Source organism: Gobio gobio (genome assembly GCF_949357685.1).
Source record: "Gobio gobio genome assembly, chromosome: 24".
In the NCBI taxonomy this organism is placed as follows: domain Eukaryota; kingdom Metazoa; phylum Chordata; class Actinopteri; order Cypriniformes; family Gobionidae; genus Gobio; species Gobio gobio.
The window spans coordinates 38,888,398-38,913,131 of record NC_137120.1 but is presented as its reverse complement, the minus strand read 5'-3'; the positions used below and the strand labels follow the sequence as shown (position 1 = coordinate 38,913,131).

General features: G+C 36.1%; 1 protein-coding gene across 8 annotated transcripts in view; it reads left to right on the top strand.

Annotated features, from left to right (window-relative positions):
• The window catches only part of stat1a (signal transducer and activator of transcription 1a), a 36,096-nt gene that overhangs the window by 681 nt on the left and 10,681 nt on the right, over positions 1-24,734 (top strand). For all 8 annotated transcript variants that reach the window (XM_079807537.1, XM_079807535.1, XM_079807539.1 and 5 more), the window contains exons 2-16: positions 1,462-1,606; positions 3,904-4,054; positions 4,204-4,299; positions 7,573-7,662; positions 8,375-8,453; positions 8,988-9,079; positions 9,168-9,319; positions 13,595-13,753; positions 15,778-15,870; positions 15,971-16,030; positions 18,158-18,181; positions 18,486-18,573; positions 18,661-18,702; positions 19,991-20,074; positions 20,167-20,265. In XM_079807537.1, the coding sequence (XP_079663663.1) occupies positions 1,479-1,606; positions 3,904-4,054; positions 4,204-4,299; positions 7,573-7,662; positions 8,375-8,453; positions 8,988-9,079; positions 9,168-9,319; positions 13,595-13,753; positions 15,778-15,870; positions 15,971-16,030; positions 18,158-18,181; positions 18,486-18,573; positions 18,661-18,702; positions 19,991-20,074; positions 20,167-20,265 (1,437 nt within the window). In that variant the 5' untranslated portion in view covers positions 1,462-1,478. The remainder of the gene's footprint in view (positions 1-1,461; positions 1,607-3,903; positions 4,055-4,203; positions 4,300-7,572; positions 7,663-8,374; positions 8,454-8,987; positions 9,080-9,167; positions 9,320-13,594; positions 13,754-15,777; positions 15,871-15,970; positions 16,031-18,157; positions 18,182-18,485; positions 18,574-18,660; positions 18,703-19,990; positions 20,075-20,166; positions 20,266-24,734) is intronic.

Genomic DNA, 24,734 nt, shown 5'->3' with positions numbered 1-24,734 from the left:
CGTAATCATTTAAAAATATTATTAATAATTTATTTGACATCACTAATGTTCAATTGCTTGGACACCAATAGTTTCTAGTTAGCATTATCATAAAATAATTCATTAAAATCATTATTTGTTATAAATAAGCATACATATACAAACGAATGCTTATTGTACTTTTTTAATTATGCCTACTATAGACTGAAAGTATAAAAACATAATATAAAAATAAAACGTTTGACATGTTTCTCGTTGTGGAATACTTGATTCTGATTGGTCAATCGCGCATTCCAACGGCTCTAGTTATTCCGTTACTCCCAGATAACAACCGCTAAATCACTCCGCTCATCCGGGTACTACGAGATATCTTGACCGGTACTACTTATATGGTTAACGTGACTTTCGGGCGCCATCTTGTGACTGAAAAACACTTACCCACCACGGGTTACAATGGAAGACTTCAGCATTAATTTCAACATATATGGTAAAAACAAATCTTTTCAGTAATAGATAAAGGGTTAGTTCACCCAAAACTGATTATTCTGTCATTAATTACTTACCCTCATGTCGTTTGACACCCGTAAGACCTTTGTTTATCTTCGTAACACAAATGAAGATATTTTTGTTGAAATCTGATGGCAGTAATGTATTTTGCACTCACAAGACCCATAAAAAGGCACTAAAGATGTCGTTACAAAGTCCATCTCACTACAGTGGTTCTACAATAATTTTATGAAGCGACGAGAATAGTTTTTGTGCGCAAACCCCCCCCCAAAATAACGACTATTCAACAAGTGCTTGTCTTCCGTCTAGGCCTCAGACGTGAACTCACAAAGCACCACGAAGTAATTAATGACAGAATTTGAATTTTTGGGTTAACTAACCCTTTTAAAGCAGTTTGGAGCTTTTTTTTTTGCGGAAGCTTTGCGTAAGAGCTAATAAAATACTTAAACTCAAGACAATATTTTGTGTCTAATGTTCTTGAGACAAGTAGCCGTGTAATAAGCGGGATAATGTACATCCAGCCGGTTGTTATCGCAGAATAAACCAATTCAAAATAACGCAAGACACTGACGCAAGGTTTATTCTGCGATAACAACCGGCTGGATGTACGTTATCATCTCTTACTTAGAGCTCCACAAACACATACAATCAGTACAGACTAAAATTTTCGCCCTTCAAGAAAACATTTATCATAAAAATAAAAAAAAGATTATTAATAATAGTATAAAATGCTACGTACTTTATTTTTACACATCTTTCTTGCTAAATGTTTTGGAAAATCAGTCACACACCAACAAAAACCTCAATCTCACGCCTAAATGGAGATATAAATCTCCTTATCTTGCAAAGATATGCTTTGCTCGGTTGGTATGTCTGCTGTCTTCCGCCTTTATTGTACTTCTCTGCAAGAAAATCTTGATTATGTGGTGTGGCTCGTCCATTACCAAACACACATCATCATTTATTTTACCTCAGCCCACAGAGTCGCAGAAATGAGTCAGTGGTTGGAGCTTCAACAGCTGGATTCGAAGTTTTTGGAACAGGTCGACCAACTGTACGATGACAACTTCCCAATGGCCATCCGGCAGTACCTCAGCAGCTGGATCGAAAGCCACGACTGGTGCGGATCAATGATTTTATACAGTCTTTAGCTTTATAACCATATCAAACACACAACCACAATCTTGTGCAAGTATAAGAACGCTAAACTAGAGCAAGTCTTTTTAAAAAATTTGAAGATTGAAAAAGAAAATTGTTTCATATTGTGCATAAACAGTTGCAAAGGCAATACGAGTATTAACAATAAATTTTTAACATTAAACAATTAATAATATTTTTAAAAGGTCATTAATTTTAATATTAACCTCTTAAACTCCACGGACCCTCCCCGATCTGGGTCCGGAATGGCATCATCAAGTATATACTTTAAATGTTAAATTAGTCTCTGACCTCATATATGGCATCATTTGAAAGCTCACAATGTTTACTTTCTGGAGATATGCATCACTGGCATTTGTTTTACACAAAGTAACTTAAATTACTCCGGGATCATTTCCGCCTGGATTTGGCCGACCCAAATTGAAAAGCTTCCCATACACACATACAGTGGTCTTTAAATGTCATTTTACAGGAAACCCTTTGAAGTTACATAACTTCCACTGCTAAAAGTGATAAACATGTGAGTATATGTTGTCTGAGCTGTAATAAACCCTCCCATAAAAAGAGGTACTTTTAGATTTTTTGGTTATAAATTCATTTTTGAAAGAGTTATAAGGGTATAGGGGGCGATTTCAGATTCAGCCTAGGCCTGCATCGCAACGTGCATACTATCCATCCTAAATAATGTGACATTAGTAATATTTAATACTATTTAGGGCGGATAGAATATGGGGCGCCGTTTGTAAAGCGGCTCACGCTGAAAATAACAGCAACATTTTGACACATTTAGCTTCAAACAATGTTTAAAAAACTGGTATGAATTTTTGCCGGTCACTTTTTTAGCACATTTACAACAATATTTGTCAACTTAGAGATATTTTAAATAGTTAAATCTAAATGTTAAATCTAAATGTTAATTGTTAAATCTAAATGTTAAATCTAAATCTAAATGTTAAATCTAAATCTAAATCTAAATGTTATATCTAAATGTTAAATCTAAATCTAAATGTTAAATCTAAATCTAAATGTTAAATCTAAATGTTAAATCTAAATCTAAATGTTAAATCTAAATCTAAATGCTAAATCTAAACGTTAAATCTAAATGTTACATCTAAATCTAAATGTAAAATCTAAATGTTAAATCTAAATGTTAAATCTAAATGTTAAAACCGGTTATCTGCATTCTGAATTTGCATATTAGTTAAATATTTAGTTTCACCCGAAACATTTAGATTCAACATTTATATTTAGATTTAACATTTAGATTTAGATTTAGATTTTGTATTTAGATTTAACATTTAGATTTAACATTTAGATTTAGATGTAACATTTAGATTTAACGTTTAGATTTAGATTTAACATTTAGATTTAGCATTTAGATTTAGATTCAAAATTTAGATTTAGATTTAACATTTAGATTTAGATTTAACATTTAGATTTAGCATTTAGATTTAACATTTAGATTTAGATTTAACATTTAGATTTAACTATTTAAAATATCTCTAAGTTGATAAATATTGTTGTAAATGTGCTAAAAAAGTGACCGCCAAAAATTCATACCAGTTTTTTAAACATTGTTTGAAGCTAAATGTGTCAAAATGTTGCTGTTATTTTCAGCGTGAGTCGCTTTACAAACGGCGCCCCATAGATAGAATGCATGTATAGCAAATTAATATATATATATATATATATATATATATATATTAGGGCTGTCAAAAGATTAATCGCGATAAAAGTAAAAGTTAAAATAAAAGTTTGTGTTTACATAATATATATATATATATATATATATATGTGTGTGTGTGTGTACGCTGTTAATTATTATTTATAAATACACACACAAGCATGTATATATTTAAGAAAGAAATATTATTTTTTATATATAAAACATTTATATACATTATTTAAATGTATATACATGCAAATATGTCTTAAATATATACATGAATGTGTGTGTATTTATGTATAAATAAAAATTAACAGAGTACACACACATATATTATGTAAACACAAACTTTTATTTTGGATGCGATTAATCTTTTGACAGCCCTAATATATATAGCATCGATATCACAATGTGCGCAGCTGCGATAGTCTTGCAATGTGAATATAGTGCAGCCCTAAAAAATACTACTATAACTATTTAAAATGTCCTTATCCTACTGTAAACCTCTTCACTTTCTTATTATATTATAGAGGGATTATATAGGTACAAATATAGGAATTGTATTAAAATAGTCTTTTCTTCATTCCCCAAAGGGACCATGTTGCGAACGTGGAGAACGAGTCCCTGGCCACCGTGAGGTTTCATGATCTCTTGACCCAGTTAGATCACCAACACAGCCGCTTTGCGATGGAGAAAGACTTCCTGAACCAGCACAACATACGCAAGATAAAGAGGAACTTGCAGGTGACTGTCTGCAACTGGTTACGTGACCATTTCCTGTTGGTGTGCAGTCGCAGCCTCTGAATCTTTGGCAATAAACAGAGCAGAAAACACAAGTAGAAACATGCAGATGTCTGTGAGTTTTTGAGTTCATTTGAACTTTGTTTTTCCAGAACCTCTTTCAAGACAATCCTGTTTCCATGGCTATGATCATCAGTAGGAACCTTACCGAGGAAAGGAAGATTCTGTCCGCTGCCCAAATGTCAGAGGTCAGTGATTAATAAATGACAACCACCAAAACCTTAAAGGGATAGTTCACACAAATATAAAAATGTTGTCATCATTTTCTCACCCTTTTGTTGTTCCAAACCTGTATGAGTTTCTTCTGTTGAACACAAAAGAAGATATTTTGAAGAATGTTGGTAAGCAGAAAGTTGACGGCACACATTGACTTCCATAGTATTTTTTTGTTGTGGTCACAAAATAGCATATTTCTTTAGCGATAATTGCTATTTACACTGTACAAATATTGATAGATACTATTTACACTAAGTGAAAATTACGGTAACGGAGAGCCACTGGAGGCAAGTGTAGATGAACCCAAGTGCAGCATTTATTAAATGGAAAATGTGAATAGAAATCCCTTAAACATAGACATGGCATGAACAAGAAACATGAACTCACCAACAATGGTACCGGGAAGAATCACAATACTAGACAAAAGACGCAAGGCAAACATGAGGGCTTAAATACTAATAACTAACAAGACACACCTGTGAACAATCAAGACAATGAACCAATGACAGAACTGAACAAAGAACCCACATGACTAAATCAACCAATGACACGATCGCATAAGGGCACAATGGAATCACATAACAAACCAGGAAACATGAACGACCAAAACCAAAACATTACAATAACATTTTCTTAGCGATAGATGGTATTTACACTAAGTGCAAATAGCTGTAGATGCTTTTTACTAAGTGAAAATAGTGATATATTCTATTTACACCATGTAAAAGTAGTATATGTAAACAGTAATTAGATGCTATTTATACTTTATTATTTGCACCTCAGTATTGTTCTACATAAACATGATGCAATAATAACAGTGTAAATGATTATTACAATTATTAAATGGATGGCGCCGTAATGGGACAATGGGACACCGACCCCTAACCCTACCCAATACATGATTTTATCATTATTAAACATTTCGTTTGGCACTTTATTTACACTTTTAGAACATGTTCTTAATTTTTATTGAAGGTAAATGCCTTTCCGTTGTGATATGTGATGGGAAAAAGGAGAAGAGCGAGCTCTGCAAAATGCGGATTCGAACCCGGGTTGATCGCGTCTAAACCTAGATCTTTAAGCCTTATGCTGCGTTCACATCAAACGCGAAAAGATCGTCAGGAGCGAGTGATTTCAATGTTATGTCAATGGAAAGGTCCTGCGGCGCGATGGATGCGTTTTGCGTGGCGTGATGGACGCGATTCCGCCTCGTTCGCGTGAATTTTACGCAAATTGAGCGTTGTTTAAAGCTCAAATCCGTGGTTTATTTATAAAGAGAGCGCCTATTTAAAAAAAATGATCTTGTGTTTTTGGAGTTGTGAGCTCCAGGCGATCACCGGGCGCTCAGCGCTCATTAACCCCGGCGAGAGCAGCCTTTCCTCGGCCAGTCCTTCTGCCGTCTGCCGCTGGCTCTGATGTCCTGTAGTGGTTAAACATGAGATATAATTTGTCTTGTTGTAGATCTAACGGGCGATCTTTGGTGTCATGAATCTATCATTTGTTGTCTGCCAAATCGTTTTGACTGAGGGCAAAGAGAAGTTTCATAACTTTATTTGTTAAGGATATTTAAATATACATGCAGTGAAGATAATGTAGGCGTTGCCTGGACCACATTTGTGTGGCTATTAATGTTTAATATATATTATTAATGAAAATGAAAAGAGACAGAGTCAGAGTCAGAGTGCGGGTAGATTTTCCGTTTGGCGACTAAATTGAAAAGGCTATCCGCCACACTGGCGGGTGATTTTCATACCAAAATAGTAATGCAATATAACGGCCGTTTCACACCGCAAGAAGTGAGCAGCAGTGAAGCGGGGGTTTCGGCGCAGAGCCTATTTTTGCTGCTCTGCTGATGCTCAATTAAAGTGAAAGCACACTTTTGATGGACAAAATAAATATGATTTCACACAAAAAGTGCTCAAAATGCACACAAGAAGCACGTGTAGTGTGTTTTAACAAGAACTGGAGTATGTCAGAAAAGAAAATGAATAATAAAATATATTTGTAGAACATTTACCGCTTTTAATTATTCAGTTTGCGTGAACGTATAGTGTGTGTGTGTGTGTGTAGGCCTATGTATATATATAACTTAAGTAAGCTAGCCAGCAAATATGATATATAAACCTTAGTTTGGTTTATTATGTAGGCTACACAGACAGGTCTAGGCTCTAGCACTACCCAAATCAAACAGTGTGCGTTTTATTTGTGTCTGCGGAGTTTGCGGTCTTGTAAACGTATCGAAGTATGAATGAAACCACAGCTGTTTTCTTGGTTGTGTTTGTCGTTTACCATTTACATGCGAATGTTGTAGTAGCCTACGCCTCCATGTTAACAAAGTTTCAAGACTATCAAGTCTTAAAAATAAAGTTGATTACATTTTGATCAATATATAACATTTTTTATTATACATTTCAAATTTTGCTCTGGACAATTTTTTATGTTTGTATTCAACATAATACCTTATTATCTCAAAATTAATGTACTGAAATTAATGTATATGTGACAAAAAAAGGCTGTTTATTATTCTGGCCGGTAAAAAATATGCTTGGCTGGTGGATTTTTTTCATCTACCAGTCCCCGTGGCAGGTGAGCCAAAAAGTTAATTTCGGACCCTGGGCAGAGTGGTGTTTTATGACATATTTCTCCTGAAGCGCCTTGAACGCGCGTCTATTTCACTTCAAACGCTCGATTTATACGCACGTCCAAATCGCTGTAGACGCGCAAATGGATTCAAAATGTTCAAGCGTCCAACTAGACGCGATTTTGACGCTCTATTCGCGTTTGGTGTGAACGCAGCATTACGCTCTACTGATTACGCCACTGAAAACATTGAGATACGCCCGTTATTTTTTAATCTTATTTTTCCTAAACAGGCATTGTTAGGCGGAGCTAGTCGAATAGCACTTGCCAACAAGGCACGCTATTTGCACTTGGACACTCCTTTTTATTTTTCCTACTATGGAAGTCTATGGGTGCAGGCTGGTTACCAACATTCTGATGACAAAATGTTCTTTTTTGTGTGAACGATTTCTTTAAATTTAAATACATTTAAGTCAATATGACATTTAGATCTCTTTTGAAGGTGTAAAGTTCTTGATCCACTATTAAAGAAATAGCTCAACCTCATGTTGTTCCAAACCTGCATAACCTTCCTTTGTCTGTTAAACAAAAAAGGAGATATTTCGCAATATTTTCCTAGCTGCCTTTTCCATATGATGAAGTTAGTAATCAGTATTTTGTTGCAGAATCGAACCGAGAGCACCCAAAACGACATCATCGTGGAGAAACATCGAGAAATGGACGGAAGGGTGAAAGACATAAAGAATAAAGTACAGGTGATATATACACACACACACACAAAACGTATCCAAAACTAAAAGATATGTTGGTTACACTTTATTTACTTACTTTAGACATTCTTCTAAATACAAGTAACTTAACATGTCAACTAACTCTCATTAGAGTATTAGTAGACTGTTAGGTTAGGTGTTAGGGTTCTGGTTAGTAGAATAAGTTGACGTAGTTTCAAAAGTTACTTATAGTCAGAAGAATGTCTGTTGGGGGTGCATCAAAATAAAGTGTTAGCAGATGTTTAGGAGACAGTCTACTACTACTTTAATGTAGTTGTAAAGAATGTCTAAAGTTTACCATACGGACTACCGGCACATCCGGGAACTTAACTGTCAATTTCGTCACCGCCCCTTTTTAGGGGAAAATAAACTAAAATTGAAATTGACCAAATGAAGTGTGTGGGTGTATCTTTCACACTCTTGGCAGGACGGCTGGACATATAATGACTTAGCATGTTTAATCTGAGTGATTTCTCAAGTTATTCACGCCTGTGTACGGACTTCGTTTTGTGCCGCTATTTTGTATTGAAGTCTATGGGAAGTCTAGTTTATTTTCGCCTAAAAAGGGGCGATGATGAAATTGACAGTTAAGTTCCTGGATGTGCCGGTAGTACGTATCGAAATAAAGTGTTACCGACACATTTAATTCTCCTAGCCAAGTCGTGTGAGACATCTTTTTTTCCCTATTTCCGATTAGGACACAGAGCAGATCATCAAAAATCTGGAAGACCTGCAAGACGAATATGACTTCAAGAGCAAAACTCTTCAAAGCAGAGGTAACAGGATACATAAATGCTTTCTTTAATTCTGAGATTAGCTCTGTTTTTACTGGTGTTCCCCAGGGCTCAGTCCTGGGCCCTCTGCTCTTTAATATTTATCTGCCACCACTTGGTCATTTGTTGCGATCGCTTGGCCTACAAGTTGTTCCAAACCTGCACGTGTTTCTTTCTTCTGTTGAACACAAAAGATATTTTGAAGAATGTAGGTAACCAGACAGTTGACAGCACCCATTGATTTCCATAGTATCATATTATGGAAGTCAATGGCTTCCCTAAACTGTCAGCTTACCAACATTCTTCAAAATATCTTCTTTTGTGTTCAACAGAAGAAACTCATACAGGTTTGGAACAACATGAGGGTGAGTTAATTATGCCAAAACTAGCTATTCTTTAAGTATTGAAACTCAATATTGCTCATTTCGATTTAAAAAATTCAATGAACGGTAATAAAAGTGTCCACAACTTAAGTCAGAATGAGCTGTTTTTCGACAAGTACAGAAACTGAGTATTGCTTGTACATCTGTTTAACAGAGGAACTCAACGGCACCGTTTCGAAGGAAGACCTGAATCGGGAGAGACTGACCATCCGCGCCATGTTTATGAAACTTCATGACACAAGAATTGTGAGAACATTGGAGATCCAGTGCCTTCACTTTGGTTAGTGGAGAGAAGCCGTTGTGTTCAACCCTGTGTGTGTTTGTGTCCATGCAGAATGTGATTGGTCAGATGTCTGAGGTGTTGAACCTAATGGATCCGGTGATCTTTGAGCTGATCTCATCAGAACTGGCCGAATGGAGGCGCAGACAACAGGTGGCTTGCATCGGTGGGCTGACAAATGTCTGCTTGGACCAACTGCAAAACTGGTAACAAATGCAAACCACAAATGAATTCATATTTCCTTTATGACCATATGGAGTAGCAATATTAGTGATATATATACACTCTAAAATAGCGTGAAATGAACAAAATATATATAAATATATTTTGAAAATAAAGTAGAAGGAAAATTGACTATGATGTCAAGTTGCAAGCTTACAGATGATTGGTCTGAAGAAGCACAACTAGTGGAAAAGTGTAATGTACTAAACTATGAATATTAAAGCTATTTTCCGTACAAATGGATTATTTATCAATAATAACTTGATGATAAATCACATGCAGATTCGTTTATAAGACTTGATAGAATTTTTAATTGGTCCATCAACTTTTAATGCCACGTGAAGCAACAATTTCGCTGTGGGTGGAGCTTCACAGCATGACGGAAATATGTTGTGTTTAAACCAGAATAATCATATTTACAAGAGCACATGAACACAGCCGCAATGTCATAACAACTAACTCGTGTAGTTTCAGGGGCGTCAAATAGTGAATTAGTAGTACCAATCATAATTACAGATTCTGATAGTAAAATATGTATTTTTACACATTTTGTGTACTGTTGATCACGAATAGCAATAAAGGTGTGGTTACATTTACCGTGGTATGGCGAATTTTCGCAGACAAAATCTTTTAATTTCTATAGGAATCCACGAAAATGGGAAATTCGTCCGAGGGCGAAAGATTTCCCGTCAGATTTTGCAACGGATTATGAAAACAAATGTAATTTATAGTATAACCACAAGATGGCAGCATAGGCTGCTGAGAACAGTGTTTTAAAGTCCAATGATTCGCTTTTATTCCACACTGGAAATGCACACTCTCTGTGTAAGCAGGTTGTCACGTTGGTTATGTTGAAGGAAGTTAGCTTATTTTCAGGTGCTGTGTCGCCATATCAGCCTAGAAAATCACAACTTTTCATTTTCCGTCGGTCTTTGTACACGATGTAACTACAGAAGAGTCAAGTTTTAAATAGGAAAAATATCGAAACTCTTTGGTCATTTTTGAGCGAGATGCTATCGGTCTAATCAGATTCAATGATCTATGCTAAGCTATGCTAAAAGTGCTACCACCAGACCCGGAGATCGGCTGAATGGATTCGAAAACGGTAAAACTCAAATGTTTAACTCTAGGGGAGTTAGGCCCAATCCCAATTCTATTTTATACCCCTTCGCCTTCCCCTAACCCTACACCTACCTGTTCCCCATGCCCCTTAAAGGGGCTATATGCAACTCTTTCCCCAAAATAAATGTAACAATAGCCTTTTTATTTGACCATTTATGACTCAAACATCTCCTGATGAGCATACTGACACCTTGTCCGCTCACAGTGGGTGCACCTATAAGCCTGTATCCTATTTTTCCTATTTTCTGTCGGGTCGGATTTTTCCCGCGCTGTCTGCGGATGTGACGTCACCACCGCTGCGAGAGCGAGCAGAAAATAAGAGCAGTTCTGTTTTTTGGCCACAGATGTCAGTCGCGAGTTTAAATTTCAGAAAAACGCATATAGCCCCTTTAAAACAGAGTGCCAAGGCGTAGAGGTGAAAATATTCCCCTAAGAAATGGGACACCACTACTATGCCATTACACGTCATCATACTCCGTTTCTTTTATTAGTGTCCTGTGACATTTAACCAGTATGAACAACAATGAAGTGCGTAGGCTATATCTAACAGAATCAACACGTTTAACAAATTACTCACTCCCAACAGAGTTTTGCGCTGTATTTGGACTTAATAAAATAGCCCTCGTTTTCAGTTCAAAAACGTATGAGCCAGAGTTTCCTAAGATGATACAGAACATACAAGACTAGTGAAGCCGCTTTCAGTGTTTCCAACAGATTATAAACCAATTTGTGGTGGCGGGTGGGTGATTGGGACAAATATCGATTTCGATCTTGATTCAGTATCAAGTCATATAGCCTACTGTACATATAAGGAAAGTTTGCCTTTTTAGCACTATTTTAAACTTTTCTTGCGTTAAATTATATTTGCTCGCATTGAGTAATATTGACTTGTGTGTGCTTATATAAGTATCATTAAAAATATTAGGATGTAAGTTATAGAAATCTAGAGTTTGATCATGTCTAAATATGTATTTAAATGCACAACCTAAAAATAAGTAAGTTATGATATGCAATACTTTGAGCAACTGGACCAAACACATGTATATTTATTATACATGCACCTGGTGGGTAATGACATTACAAATGAAAATTATTATTTTTCCAGCCACAAAATGACTCTAATTTGCCTCTTTGCATTGGAATTCTCTATTTTAAACTTAATTACTACACTAATTGTAATATAAATAATAAAATAATATTTTACATTAATGGACCATAATAATTGCACAAATAGTAGGCCTATTTAGTACCAAAAGATATCCTCAAAATATTCAATAAACATTATTAAACTAAAATATAGAACATTTATTTAATTGAAAAATTGTGTAAAAAGGTGTATGGTCACATTTGATGAGTGTGACCAATTAGTAAGGAATGCCTGAGGGCTAAATACAAGAAAAACATTAACATTAATGTAACAATGTTGCGTCTATCGAGATGAGAGCATGTCGCAACTCTGGCTTTACCTGTTATGCCACATTAGCGCCAAAACGGTATATATTGTTTGAATTTCGTATTCAATTTGAAAAGCTTAGACTTTTTAGTTTCATATCAAAAGCAGGTTTGAGAGAAAGAGAGAGAGATGCATGAGTGACAGAGAGATGGAGGGAGAGCGGGGAAAGGAAATGAACGAATACGCTGCATGTTTTAAATAGCGTTAAAAAGTTAATGAATAACGACGTGTAATATGTGGCGGCCGGTGTTGATTCTGTGGCGCACCGCCACAAATTATTCTATGTGTGGGAAACACTGCGCTTTTCTATTGGGCCGAACTGAACCGTTCCATCCGGGCCGGTCGGTACGGATATGGTTTCGTTATCTACTGTGGTGCTGCGATAATGTTCATACGTTATCTGGCCCTTCCCCTTACCCCTACCACTCCAGCCAAAAGAGAATCGAGACACCTCTACCCCGTGGAAAATGAGCCTATTTTCAAAAATAGTGGAGTTTAAAGTCAACTAGTCTGTGCAACCTCTATTGACAGTATTAAATATACTGAGAATATATAAATAATAGGGCTGGGTATTGACACCAATTTCACAATTCGATTCGATTTCGATTCACAAGCTTTCGATTCGATTTCCGATTCAATTCAATATCGATTATTGTGAATATGTATCAGGTATAATACATGGAAAATGTTCTTAAGGAAAACTAATTTCTGAACTAATGCTGCAAACTATGGGAGTCAGTTGATACTACATTAGCCTACTAATATAGAAGGTACAAATGAACAGATTTGTATACAAACACTTAAATGACACTATATTATAATATAGATAAAAACATAATTAAGTTAAAATAACTTTACAATTACATAATCATAATTCTACTCCAATTAGATTTTTGAAATATAAACATTTAAATGGTGGCTGTCATAAAAACTTGCCAGATTTATTCATACAAACATGCATTAAATATTGAAGAACATTGACAATGAATATCCTATGTAATGGTGCATATAATTAGCAAAATGCTCCTCTCTAGAGTACATTTTTCTAGCTGACTAATGAGTTTATGGACACTGGATATGTTTTTTCTGAGGTAAATGTGATGTTACATGACATTTACAAGCCGTTTTACTTACATCTTTCTGCGGTTGAAACACTGATTGAGCGATTCTATGTGATGATACGGATTTCGTGAAGTTGAATTTTAACACACTTTCAGAAGCTCATTCGTGTTTATTTTGCGCTGTTACTGCTTTTAAGGCGGAAGAGAAGATCAGTTCATGCCGGTTCTCTTGAGCAGAGCGATCTCGCGCCAAAATGGTTTATGTTTTTGAATTTCGTAAAAATAAATAGACGTAATTTGAAATCTGAGACTTTGTTTCATATCAATAGTAATAAAGCACAAAGATTATAGTGATTTATTGGATGGGAGGCGCGTTACAATGTTTATTTCATTCATCAACTGAAACAGGATGACTAATCGATTCTTGGGATTTAAGAATCGATATTGTTTTGTAAAAGTGAGAATCGATTAAAATCGAGAAATCGATATTTTTTACCCAGCCCTAATACATATCGCAACTATTTTCAATGGATCTTTATGTGGCAGTGCCTTAAGTTTCAACAAAATCATGGCATGCCGTTTAAGTCGTATGTTATTGAGTTCTGTTTGTTTTTCCTCCTCAGGTTTACCTCTCTCGCAGAATCTCTGCTTCAGCTAAGACAGCAGCTCAAGAAACTTCTAGAGCTGGAGCAGAAGTTCACATACGAGACTGATCCCGTTACCCTCAGCAAAAGCACTCTGGAGGACAAGATCATGCTCAACCTCAAAAATCTCATCACAAAGTAAGAGTCCTTGTTTGCTTGTTTAGGCCCTGATATACTTGTTCTTTGCTTAGGGATGAAAAGAAGTTCGAAATGCCTTACTCGTGGACTTGAACAGAAGAAACGAACCAGAGAAGATTTTCAGGAGCCTCAGAGCCTCACCCACTTATTACATAACTAGGGCCCTATGAAATCCGGTTTATTTTTTCACAAATTCCGTTTTTTCCCGTTTTAATTTTTGGGAATTTATTTTTTGTACCCTTAACTGTTATTTTAGTCGTAAAAAGAGTGTGTTTTTAATGTTAATATAATAGGGAATGACCTAAAATGTATTGAGGTAACAAACATCACATTTACTTTTCAGGACAAATACTGCATGATGCAACATAACACTGCCCTCTAAGCACTTCAAGTCACAACAAAATATTAGTGCTGTGAATTGATAATAAAAAAAAACGAATTAATAACATTTTTTTCTGTAATTAATCATGATTAATAGCAAATAAAAACATTGTGAGTTTTTAATATTTTGATATTGTAATAATTTCAGTTACTCTCCAAATTAACTAAGAAACAATTTAAAGACAGTGTTGTGAACTTTTATCTTCTAAAGTGTAGGAAACTCAGAAGATGAAGACCAGGAGACTTCGGGATCAAACAGAAGTGATTCTTTTAATGAGAACTCTCTGTGCTGCAGGTCGTCCGAAAACAGTCTGATTTAACAGTACAAAATAATTCAATTTATCTACATTTCAGGGGGAGGGATTGTACAGCAGGGGAGGAGACATTCAAACAAAGGAATGCATATGTTGTGTAGGTAAAGGACACACCTTAGACATAACGGTGTGACCTGTCCTAATTCAATCAGCATAACAGTGTCATTCAAATGCAGAGATGCTAATCCAATCACTCAGGCAGTATTGGTCTAAACTTGTCATGGTAAATAGTCAGGAAGTACATAAAGACAAAAGACTTAATGTCTCAAACACTTACACTGCCTGACGTAATCTCCTTAGAATTTCCTCGAGTTTACTTCAAAATGTAAAACACAAATATTGATAATGTTTTCAGTTATATTCTATTACATTGGAACCTATATATAACAATGTATAAATTTGTAATCTTACAACAGCATATTTTAAATATGTGTTGTAATGGCATCTTTTTATGAATGAAGGCCAGTATCTCTGATATTAATGTCTCTATGAAACATTAATGACGTTACATTACAGTATAACTGAAAGCTGCCAATTTCAACATTTATTAGGCTTTAAAAAAACAACTTTTAATTTAATCAAACTTAAAACAATATTTACATAAACCCATTATAATAAATGTTATATTTACCTGTGGCCTTCCCTGTCAGACATAGCCTACACAGAAATTGAATAAAGTTATCAACACCTTTCTGAAATACATAAATAATAAGTGATATATAGATTAATCATCATTAAAGCTACAATCTTCTGTTTCCGTTGTTCTTTGAACATTAATGACAGACATTATCAGTGCTACTGTCACTTTAAGATCTACCTCTGCCGAACATGATGTGAATCAGATCTCATTTTCTCTCAAGTTAATTTAAGACATTATTTTTCATACAGTACATTAAAGTCCATTAAAAACAAGGCAAAATACAGCAAGCACTCCCCGTGATGGCGGAAATTATTGGGCCCTACATAACAATCATCGACCAATGGTAGCTCGAAGGTGGAAACGAACTCCATTGAACCTTCATTGTGGTCTGATTTTGTTCGAAATTACGTCTCTCCAGTTTGTTCTTCGATTTCACTTGAAGTATAAGAAAATAAAGTGGACTATCATCAACTATGATGCCATTGCCAAGATGCAAGCTGATTGGTCTGTGGGTTATTCTGAGGAGCTAGAGGAAAAAACGGCACTTGATTTTAAACGTTTAATGTGCTAAACTACAAATATTTTCTGCAGGGTTTTTTTCTGTTCTTCTTGAAGTATATCGGGGGGCCTTTACACCACTGCTGAAATCTGCTACTGACAATAAATCATTTCGGTTTGCGTGTTTTCAGCTCCATGGTAGTCGAGAGACAGCCGTGCATGCCGACCCAACTGCAAAGACCTTTGGTGCTGAAGACGGGCGTTCTGTTCACTCTCAAATTACGGTAACTTTAAACACACGCCAGTTGATTTACACTTCTCTGGAAGTTGAAGGCAGATAATGTTCAGTTGATGAATGATGACTCACATTTTTTTGTGCTTCAGGCTGCTCATAAAACTTCAGGAATTTAACCACACCGTTCGTGTGAAAGTGCATTTTGATAAGTAAGTGTTTTGCAAATAGCTCTATTAATTTAGCATACATGTTTAAAGGGATAGTTCACCCAAAAATGAAAATTAGCCCATGATTTAGTTGTATTAAAAAAGTCCTGGCTAATCCGAGCTTTATAATGGCAGTGTCATTTTTGAAGTCCATAAAAGTGCATCTATCCATCATATAACTGCTCCACACGGTTAAAGGGTTAGTTCACCCAAAAATGAAAATTCTGTCATTAATTACTTACCCTCATGTCGTTCGTCACCCGTTAGACCTCCGTTCATCTTCGGAACAGAAATGAAGATATTTTAGTGTAAATCTGATGGCTCTGAAAGGCCTCCATTGGCACAATGCACGGTTCACTCTCAAGACCCTTAAAAGGTACTAAAGACGTCGTTACAAAGTCCATCTCACTACAGTAGTTCTACAATAACTTTATGGAGTGACGAGAATAGTTTTTGTGCGCAAAAAACCCCTAAATAATGACTTATATAGTGATGACGATTTCAAAACACGGCATCATGAAGCTTCGAAGCGTTATGAATCAGTGAGTTGAATCATGATTCGGATCGCGTGTCAAACCGCCAAACTGCTGAAATTTGGCGATTCAAACTGCTGAATCGACTCACTGATTCATAACGCTTCAAAGCTTCATGATAAACTTTTGCTGATAATTTACTCACCCCCCATGTCATCCAAGATGTCCATGTCTTTCTTTCAGTCGAAAAGAAATTAAGGTTTTTGATGAAAACATTCCAGGATTTTTCTCCATATAATGGACTTCAATGGGCTCCAAACGGTTCAAATGGACAGTTTCAGTGCAGCTTCAAAGGGCTTTAAACGACACCAGACGATGAATAAGGGTCTTATCTAGCCAAACGATTGGTCATTAAAAATAAAAAAGTTAAAGTTTTATAAGCACAAATGCTCTGTTCTGTGATGCGCGTTTGTGACGTCATCCAAGTGCAGCGCGAGCAACCACAATTTCAATCTCTCAGGATTGTGTATAGGAAATGAAATGAAAATTTTCTTTTAGGCTTTCTAATATTAAAACACCCAGGATACGCACACGAAATGGGCATTTTAAACGATAAACTGACACAAAGACATTTGAATATGTGTATATGGCCCTCCTTCCGCACATTTGTAAACACTGATTCGGTACTTCCGCCTACGTCAAGAGTGACCTTTTCAACGTAATTGCATATTACATGACGTCACGAACGCACATCACAGAACAGAGCAAGGCGAGAATTTTTTTTATTTTTTAATGACCAATCGTTTGGCTAGATAAGACCCTTATTCATCGTCTGGTGTCGTTTAAAGTAATTTGGACCTTGAACCGTTTGGAGCCCATTGAAATCCATTATATGGAGAAAAATCCTGGAATGTTTTCATCAAAAACCTTAATTTCTTTTCGACTGAAGAAAGAAAGACATGGACATCTTGGATGACATGGGGTGAGTAAATTATAAGCAAAAGTTTATTCAAAAGTGAACTAATCCTTTAAGGCAAAAGAGTAACGTTATCCAGGAGCATCTCAAGCGTTGACGCCTCTCGCGGATAGTTCTGGGCAACAAACTCAAGCTCCTCTTCTCTTAAATCGAAATCCTCCGCCATTTCTCTTTTAAAAAAATCTTGTTTTAGACTCTAATTCATGACTGGTGTTTTGTTTTGCTCTATCCTCTGCGCTTCTGTGTTCGTCAATTACTCTTTTAGCGCAAGTCGACTTGCGTACAGCTTTCCGCCAGAAGCTAGTTATTTTAGTCTACAAAGTTTTAAATATGGATATTTTTCTTACACAAATGTGCCACTTCGCTTCAGAAGACCTTTATTAACCCCTGAAGACGTGTGGAGCGGTTATATGATGGATAGATGCACTTTTATGGACTTCAAAAACGACACAACATTCCACTGCCATTATAAAGCTTGGATTGGCCAGGACTTTAATTTAACTCTGATGTCATATACACCTAGGATGACTTGAGGGAGAGTAAATTCATTTTTGGGTGAACTAACCCTTTAATAGGATATATGCTTGCATTGCTAATGATTCACACGTGGTTGAAATGTTTAGCTTAACATACAGTCATACATTTCATATGTGTTAACACTTGCCTCTTTTTGTCTTCCAGGGCCATTGTTGAGAAACGGAAAGGGTGTGTTCTACAAACTTTCTTAATTTCCTTTGCATACCATATTAAAGCAACAGTTACCTAAAAATAAAACTTCTGTCATCATTTCCTCACTCTCATGTTGTTCTAAACCTGTATGAGTTTCTTTCTTCCGTTGAACACAAAAGATGATATTTTAAGAATGTTGGTAACCTAATAGATGACGTTGACTTCCACAGTAGGAAAATAACACTGTGGAAGTCAATGGGTGCCGTCATCATTTCTCAGCAGAAGAAAGCAACTATCCCTTTAATATTATCCCGCTTACTTAGTAATGCTCATGTTTTAGGTTTCGTATGTTCAACATCTTGGGAACGGCCATGAAGGTGATGAACATGGAGGAATCCAATGGAATGGCTGCAGAATTCCGACATCTGGTAAAGTCAAAAGAAAAACGAAATAGCAAATTATCCAGTTTAACAAGTGTAAAAAATTGTAGTAACAATATTAATTTCACTTCACAGCAACTGAAAGAGAAGAAAGTTACCGGAAACAGAACTAGCGAGGTGAGGGTTTGGATTCTAAATGTCTTTACTGTCACTTTTGATCAATTTAATGTGCCCTTGCTGAATAAAAGTAATCAATTTCTTATAAATTACTGACCAAACATTGATTGTATACCTCTTAAGATTGTCCAAATTTCTTTTCTGTGTGTATTTTCTTCAGCGATGGTTTGTCTTAAAGAGACGGTCATAATTTACTCACCCTAATTCCAAAGCTGTATGATTTTCCTTCTTCTGTGGGACAAAAAAAAGCTCCCAAATTTTCTAAAGTCATACAATCAATTTGTGTAAGAAACGAGCAGAAATTCAAGTCATTATTCACAGAAAAGCTTCCTCTGCTGTAGCTCTATAAGGAAAACGCCACTATTTTTAAAAATAGGCTAATTTTCCGTCTCCCCTAGAGTTAAACATTTGAGTTTTACCGTTTTCAAATCCATTCAGCCGATCTCCGGGTCTGCACTTTTAGCATAGCTCTGCATAGATCATTGAATCTGATTAGACCGTTAGCATCTCGCTCAAAAAATGACCAAAGAGTTTCGATATTTTTCCTGTTTAAAACATGATTCTTCTGTAGTTACATCGTGTACTAAGACTGACGGAAAATGAAAAGTTGTGATTTTCTAGGCCGATATGGCAGGAACTATACTCTCATTCCTGCGTAATAATCAAGAGCTGTGAGCCGCCCCATGAGTGCAGCGGCGCAATGATATTACACAGCGCCTGAAAATCACAACTTTTCATTTTCCGTCGGTCTTAGTACAAAATGTAACTACAGAAGTTTTAAATAGGAAAAATATCGAAACTCTGTCATTTTTGAGTGAGATGCTAACGGTCTAATCAGATTCAATGATGTATGCTAAGCTATGCTAAAAGTGCTACCGTCAGACCCAGAGATCGGCTGAATGGATTCGAAAACGGTAAAACTCAACTATTTAACTCTGGGGGAGACGGAAAATGAGCCTATTTTCAAAAAAAGTGGCGTGTTCCTTTAAAAAGACGGTCATCATTTACTCAACCTAATTCCAAAGCTGTATGACTTTCCTTCGTCTGTGGCACAAAAAAAGCTCCAAAAATCACATAAAAGTATCATGAAATGAGTCCATAACTCTTGTGTTCAATTATCCAAGTCAAACAATCAGTTTGTGTAAGAAACGAGCACAAATTCAAGTTATTATTCACAGAAAAGCTTCCCCTCTGCTGCAGCTCTTAATCTCATTTGAACTCATGCATATTCAAACTGGTTAAACAAATTTGAGCTGTTTTTGGCTAAACGGTTTTAAATGTCCGGCAGGGCCCTCTGATCGTCACGGAGGAACTTCACTCCATCACCTTTGAGGCTGAGCTTTGCTGGTCTGGACTGGTCATGAACTTTGAGGTCAGAAGGTCTTTCAGAAGAACCGATGTTCGAAACATAAACATCACCAAATCAAAATCATCATCAACTTTCTTCTCTCTCTCCATCTTCAGACTACATCTCTGCCCATAGTCGTGATCTCCAACGTCAGTCAGCTACCCAGTGGATGGGCCTCCATCATGTGGTACAACATGCTGACCAATGATCCAAAGGTCAGTCCTCCTCAACACTAATGTTACGCACATAACACATTTGGTTCAAATTTAATTAAATTAAAATGGACACTGAAAATATTAAAGGGATAGTTCACTCTGAAATGAAAATAAAGCCATCTTTTACTCTGCTGTTGTTCTTATGCTCTATGTCCTTCTATCTTTTTCGGCCCTCAAAAGCAGAAAAAAAAAAAAAAAACGTCCTGCACGCGCTTCTCCATATAATGGCAGTGAATGGCGACCAGGCTAAAACTTTACAAAAAGGATACAAAAGTATCACGCAATGATACTGTGAGACACACACAGTATATGGAAAGTGTTCAGGAGGCATACTATAAGGTTTAGCGTGAAAAAAAACGTATTATTCAGTCAAAACACTGAGCTTGGCCGTTACTCAGTGTGTGCGTTCCTGTGAGTGTGTGCGAGCCGTCAGCAGCCGCTCACTCAATGTTGTCAGGTAGGGGTGTAATGATACACTTATTCGTACCGAACCGTTTGGGTACAGGGCTTTCGGTTCGGTGCACGTGTGTACTTTAACAGTTAACAGTTGGCTTGTTTACGCGCGGAACACACTTTAATCCGAGTTCCCACACAAACATAAGTATTCAGTCCATTTTATTACCAAATTCAAATGATAAATGCCGTTTTGACGCTCTTTAAAGGGTTAGTTCACCCAAAAATGAAAATTCTGTCATTAATTACTCACCCTCATGTCGTTCGACACCCGTAAGACCTCCGTTCATCTTCGGAACACAAATAAAGATATTTTAGTGTAAAGCTGATGCTGAGAAAGGCTTCAGATTGGCCTCCATTGGCATTCAGTACATTTACACTCACAAGACCCGTAAAAGGCACTTAAAACGTCGTTACAAAGTCCATCTCACCACAGTGACTCTACAATAATTTTACGATGCGACGACAATAGTTTTTGTGCGAAAAAAAATCAAAATAACGACTTTATTCAACCTCTTCTTGTCTTCCGTGTGTGTCTCCACGACGCATGCGCGAGAATATGACACAGATCCGGCGTTCGGGAATCCATGAAATGCACACTTTAGTCCCATTTGAGCACTACGCCGAGACCTAAAGCACGATCAATGTAGAATCCAACTGCTTAGACACGCGCGTCTTCCTCTGCTTGTAAACAAATAGCTTCTGGGTCATGTGTCCGAACGCCGGATCTGCGTCATATTCTCGCGCATGCGTCGTGGAGGCACACACAGAAGACAAGAACGAGTTGGATAAAGGTGTTATTTTGATTTTTTTTGCGCACAAAAGCTTCTAAATTATTGTAGAGTCACTGTGGTGAGATGGACTTTGTAACGACGTTTTTAGTGCCTTTTATGGGTCTTGTGAGTGTGAATGTACTGAATGCCAATGGAGGCCTATCTGAAGCCTTTCTCAGCATCAGCTTTACACTAAAATATCTTCATTTGTGTTCCGAAGATGAACGGAGGTTTAATGGTGTGTCGAACGACACGAGGGTGAGTAATTAATGACAGAATTTTCATTTTTGGGTGAACTAACCCTTTAATGTGGCGTGACTGATCACTGTATAGGCACGTCAGTTCAAGGGGCGGTGAGTGAGTGAACGCGATCATCTCTTCCTAAAGAATAAACATTAATTAATATCTTAAGGTATGGTGAGGGTACATTACAACTTACTGAAATGTATTTATATGTGGTGTAATCGCTCAATCAGTAGGTGCGTTTACATGGAGCACTGTAATCGGTTTAAAAGTCCAATCCGAATAAAAATACTCCATATAAACACCTCAATCGGATTAAAAATGGCCAAACCGAATGAAATTGTAATCGGTTTGAGAGGGGTGGGATAAACCTTTTCATGAACCGATCAAACGAAAAATTCCACCATGTAAACGATCTGATCCGATTACTTTGAGTGCACGTCTTTCTGTGATGTGATATACAGCGCGCGCCTCCTCAACTGAAGAGCGCGCGCCGCACTCACACCAGGCTAATGTTGACAAGAGAGGAAAGTTCATTTTTCTGAGGTATTAAACTTTTTATTTCGTAATATGTTATGAACATGATGTTGGAATAATGACACAGACATAGCCTGGCTACAGCATCTCATCTTGACAGCGTTTGTCCGAGGCTTCAACTGCGCCTGACAGAATAATTTATTTTTCTGAGGTGATTCTTACACTTTACGACAAATAATAAATGGCTTTTATAAAACTGTACAAGTCCTGGTGGCCGTTGAGAGCTGCTATTTCAACGGGGAACATTCAAGCTGCTCTCTGTTTCTCGTTAGTTAAGTTAGTAACTAAGTTAAGTTAAGTAACGTTACCCACAGTCTACTTTAATTACTTTTGTTAATATTTATACCTTTGTGATTATGGTATCTTTCCTTAATCATCTGAAATATCTATGTTTAGTACTACTAGTAATGATGCTGAGCACGTCTTGAATGCTTCATTCATGTTTCACCGTATATCCTATGTTTTTATTAATAATTTGAGTGCATTTTATTGTTAATTTTGTGTTTTTCAAAATAAATGAATTGAATTCATTTTTGATTCCGCATTCATCATTCACAGATGTTGAAATAGCCATTGTATAGGACATAAATTAGGTTAAACTACTGCATGTCCGCCCACAGAAAAATAAATAAATATAAAAATTACCAACACAGAACTATTGATCCACGATACGTAACTAATTTGAGGCGGCAGACAAACTGTGTGCGCATGTCACAAAATGATTCCTACTGAAAGTCAGCACATGTAAAAACCAGATCGGTTTAGATAACGTCTCATGTAAACAGTCCACCGAATCTTTCAATCGGAATGATTTTAATCGGAATGACAAAAAAGTGCGCATGTAAACGTGGCTAGTGTCTCAACAGCGGAAAGACGTCAATAAAACAACTTGAGAACAATGTGACGCAGCATCACATTTTTCATGAAACAATTTTTAAAAATTAAAATAAACCCAAATAGAAATATTTTTAAAAGAACAAAAACTAATAAAAATGACAAAAGCACATAAAATTACTAAAACTTGAACCAAAATGAAAATTGAAAACATAAATTTCAGAAAAAATTTGAAATGTTTGCCTTGAAAAACAACTGAAATAAGTTATTATAAATAAAAATACAATAAATTAAACCTAAATAGCAATATTTTAAAAATAAAAAAAATCTAATAAAAATGACAAAAGCACACAACAAAAGTACTAAAACGTTAAAAATATTAGATGAAAAACAAAAAATGTTAGAAATATCGGTAACACTTTCGAATAATGGTCATTAGTTAACATTAGTTAACTACATTAGTTAACATGAACTAATAATGAACTGCACTTATAAAGCGTTTATTAATCTTTGTTAATGTTAATGTCAACATTTACAAATGCATTATTAAAATCTTAGTAAAACATTAGTTAATGCACGGCGAACTAACATGAACAAACCATGAACAGCTGTATTTATATTAACTAACGTTAACAAAGATGAACAAATACAGTAACAAATGTACTGCTCATGGTTAGTTCATGTTAGTTAATACATTAACTAATGTTAACTAATGACCATTATTCTAAAGTGTTACCGAAATATCTCCTTGCCAAATAACTGAAATGAGTTCAAGTTGAAGCACTAAAATGACTAACTGAAAATAAATAAAAATTACAACTGAAATAAAATAAGTTAAATGAAAATACCCCAAAATTCAATTAAAATTTAAACATATGCATGGTAAAGATGAAACTATACAAATAAAAGCAAAGTCCTCAACACTAATGTTTGAGCAGTAGAAATGAGCATAGTGCTGGGCGGTATACCGGTTCATACCGAATACCGGTATTTATTTTTGTTATGATATGAATTTTGATGATACCGTAATACGGTATATGTCGCTTAACCAACGTTCGGAACGCGGCGCAGCGTGACTGTTCGATGGGTCACGTTTCACTGTTGCACTTTAGTGAGAGCACAGCTGAGATCGCATCACAGCCAATGGCTGAATCCGAAATCACCCCCTAAAGCTCATTTATTATTCCCTACGTTATCCACTTATATTGTTCACTTGAAGGAGTGAATGAAAACGAGTGAGTGAATTCGTACAGCCGTTGTGTTTACATCGGATATATATCAGATATAGACCGGAACGAGCGCGTTTGATTTTTTTATGGACATATTTCATATACTCTAGAGCTCTAAACATGAACCAGCGCACATATTTCATCACGTCTTCTTCAAATGAAATGTAGCCATAACATTATGCAACTGAACTGTACGTCTGATCATGACTGTGATGACACGGCGGGTTATTCTGCTACACTGAAGATGATTTAAGTTAATAAACAGACTGACAATTCAAAGAAGAATGGGAAAAAGTAACTGCTTTATTCTTTCTGTGTTAAACTGATGTGTGTCGTTTGTTCAGAGAGTGTAGGGCTCTTAAATGTATTTAAGATATCATTAGACCTTTTAAATGTTCTT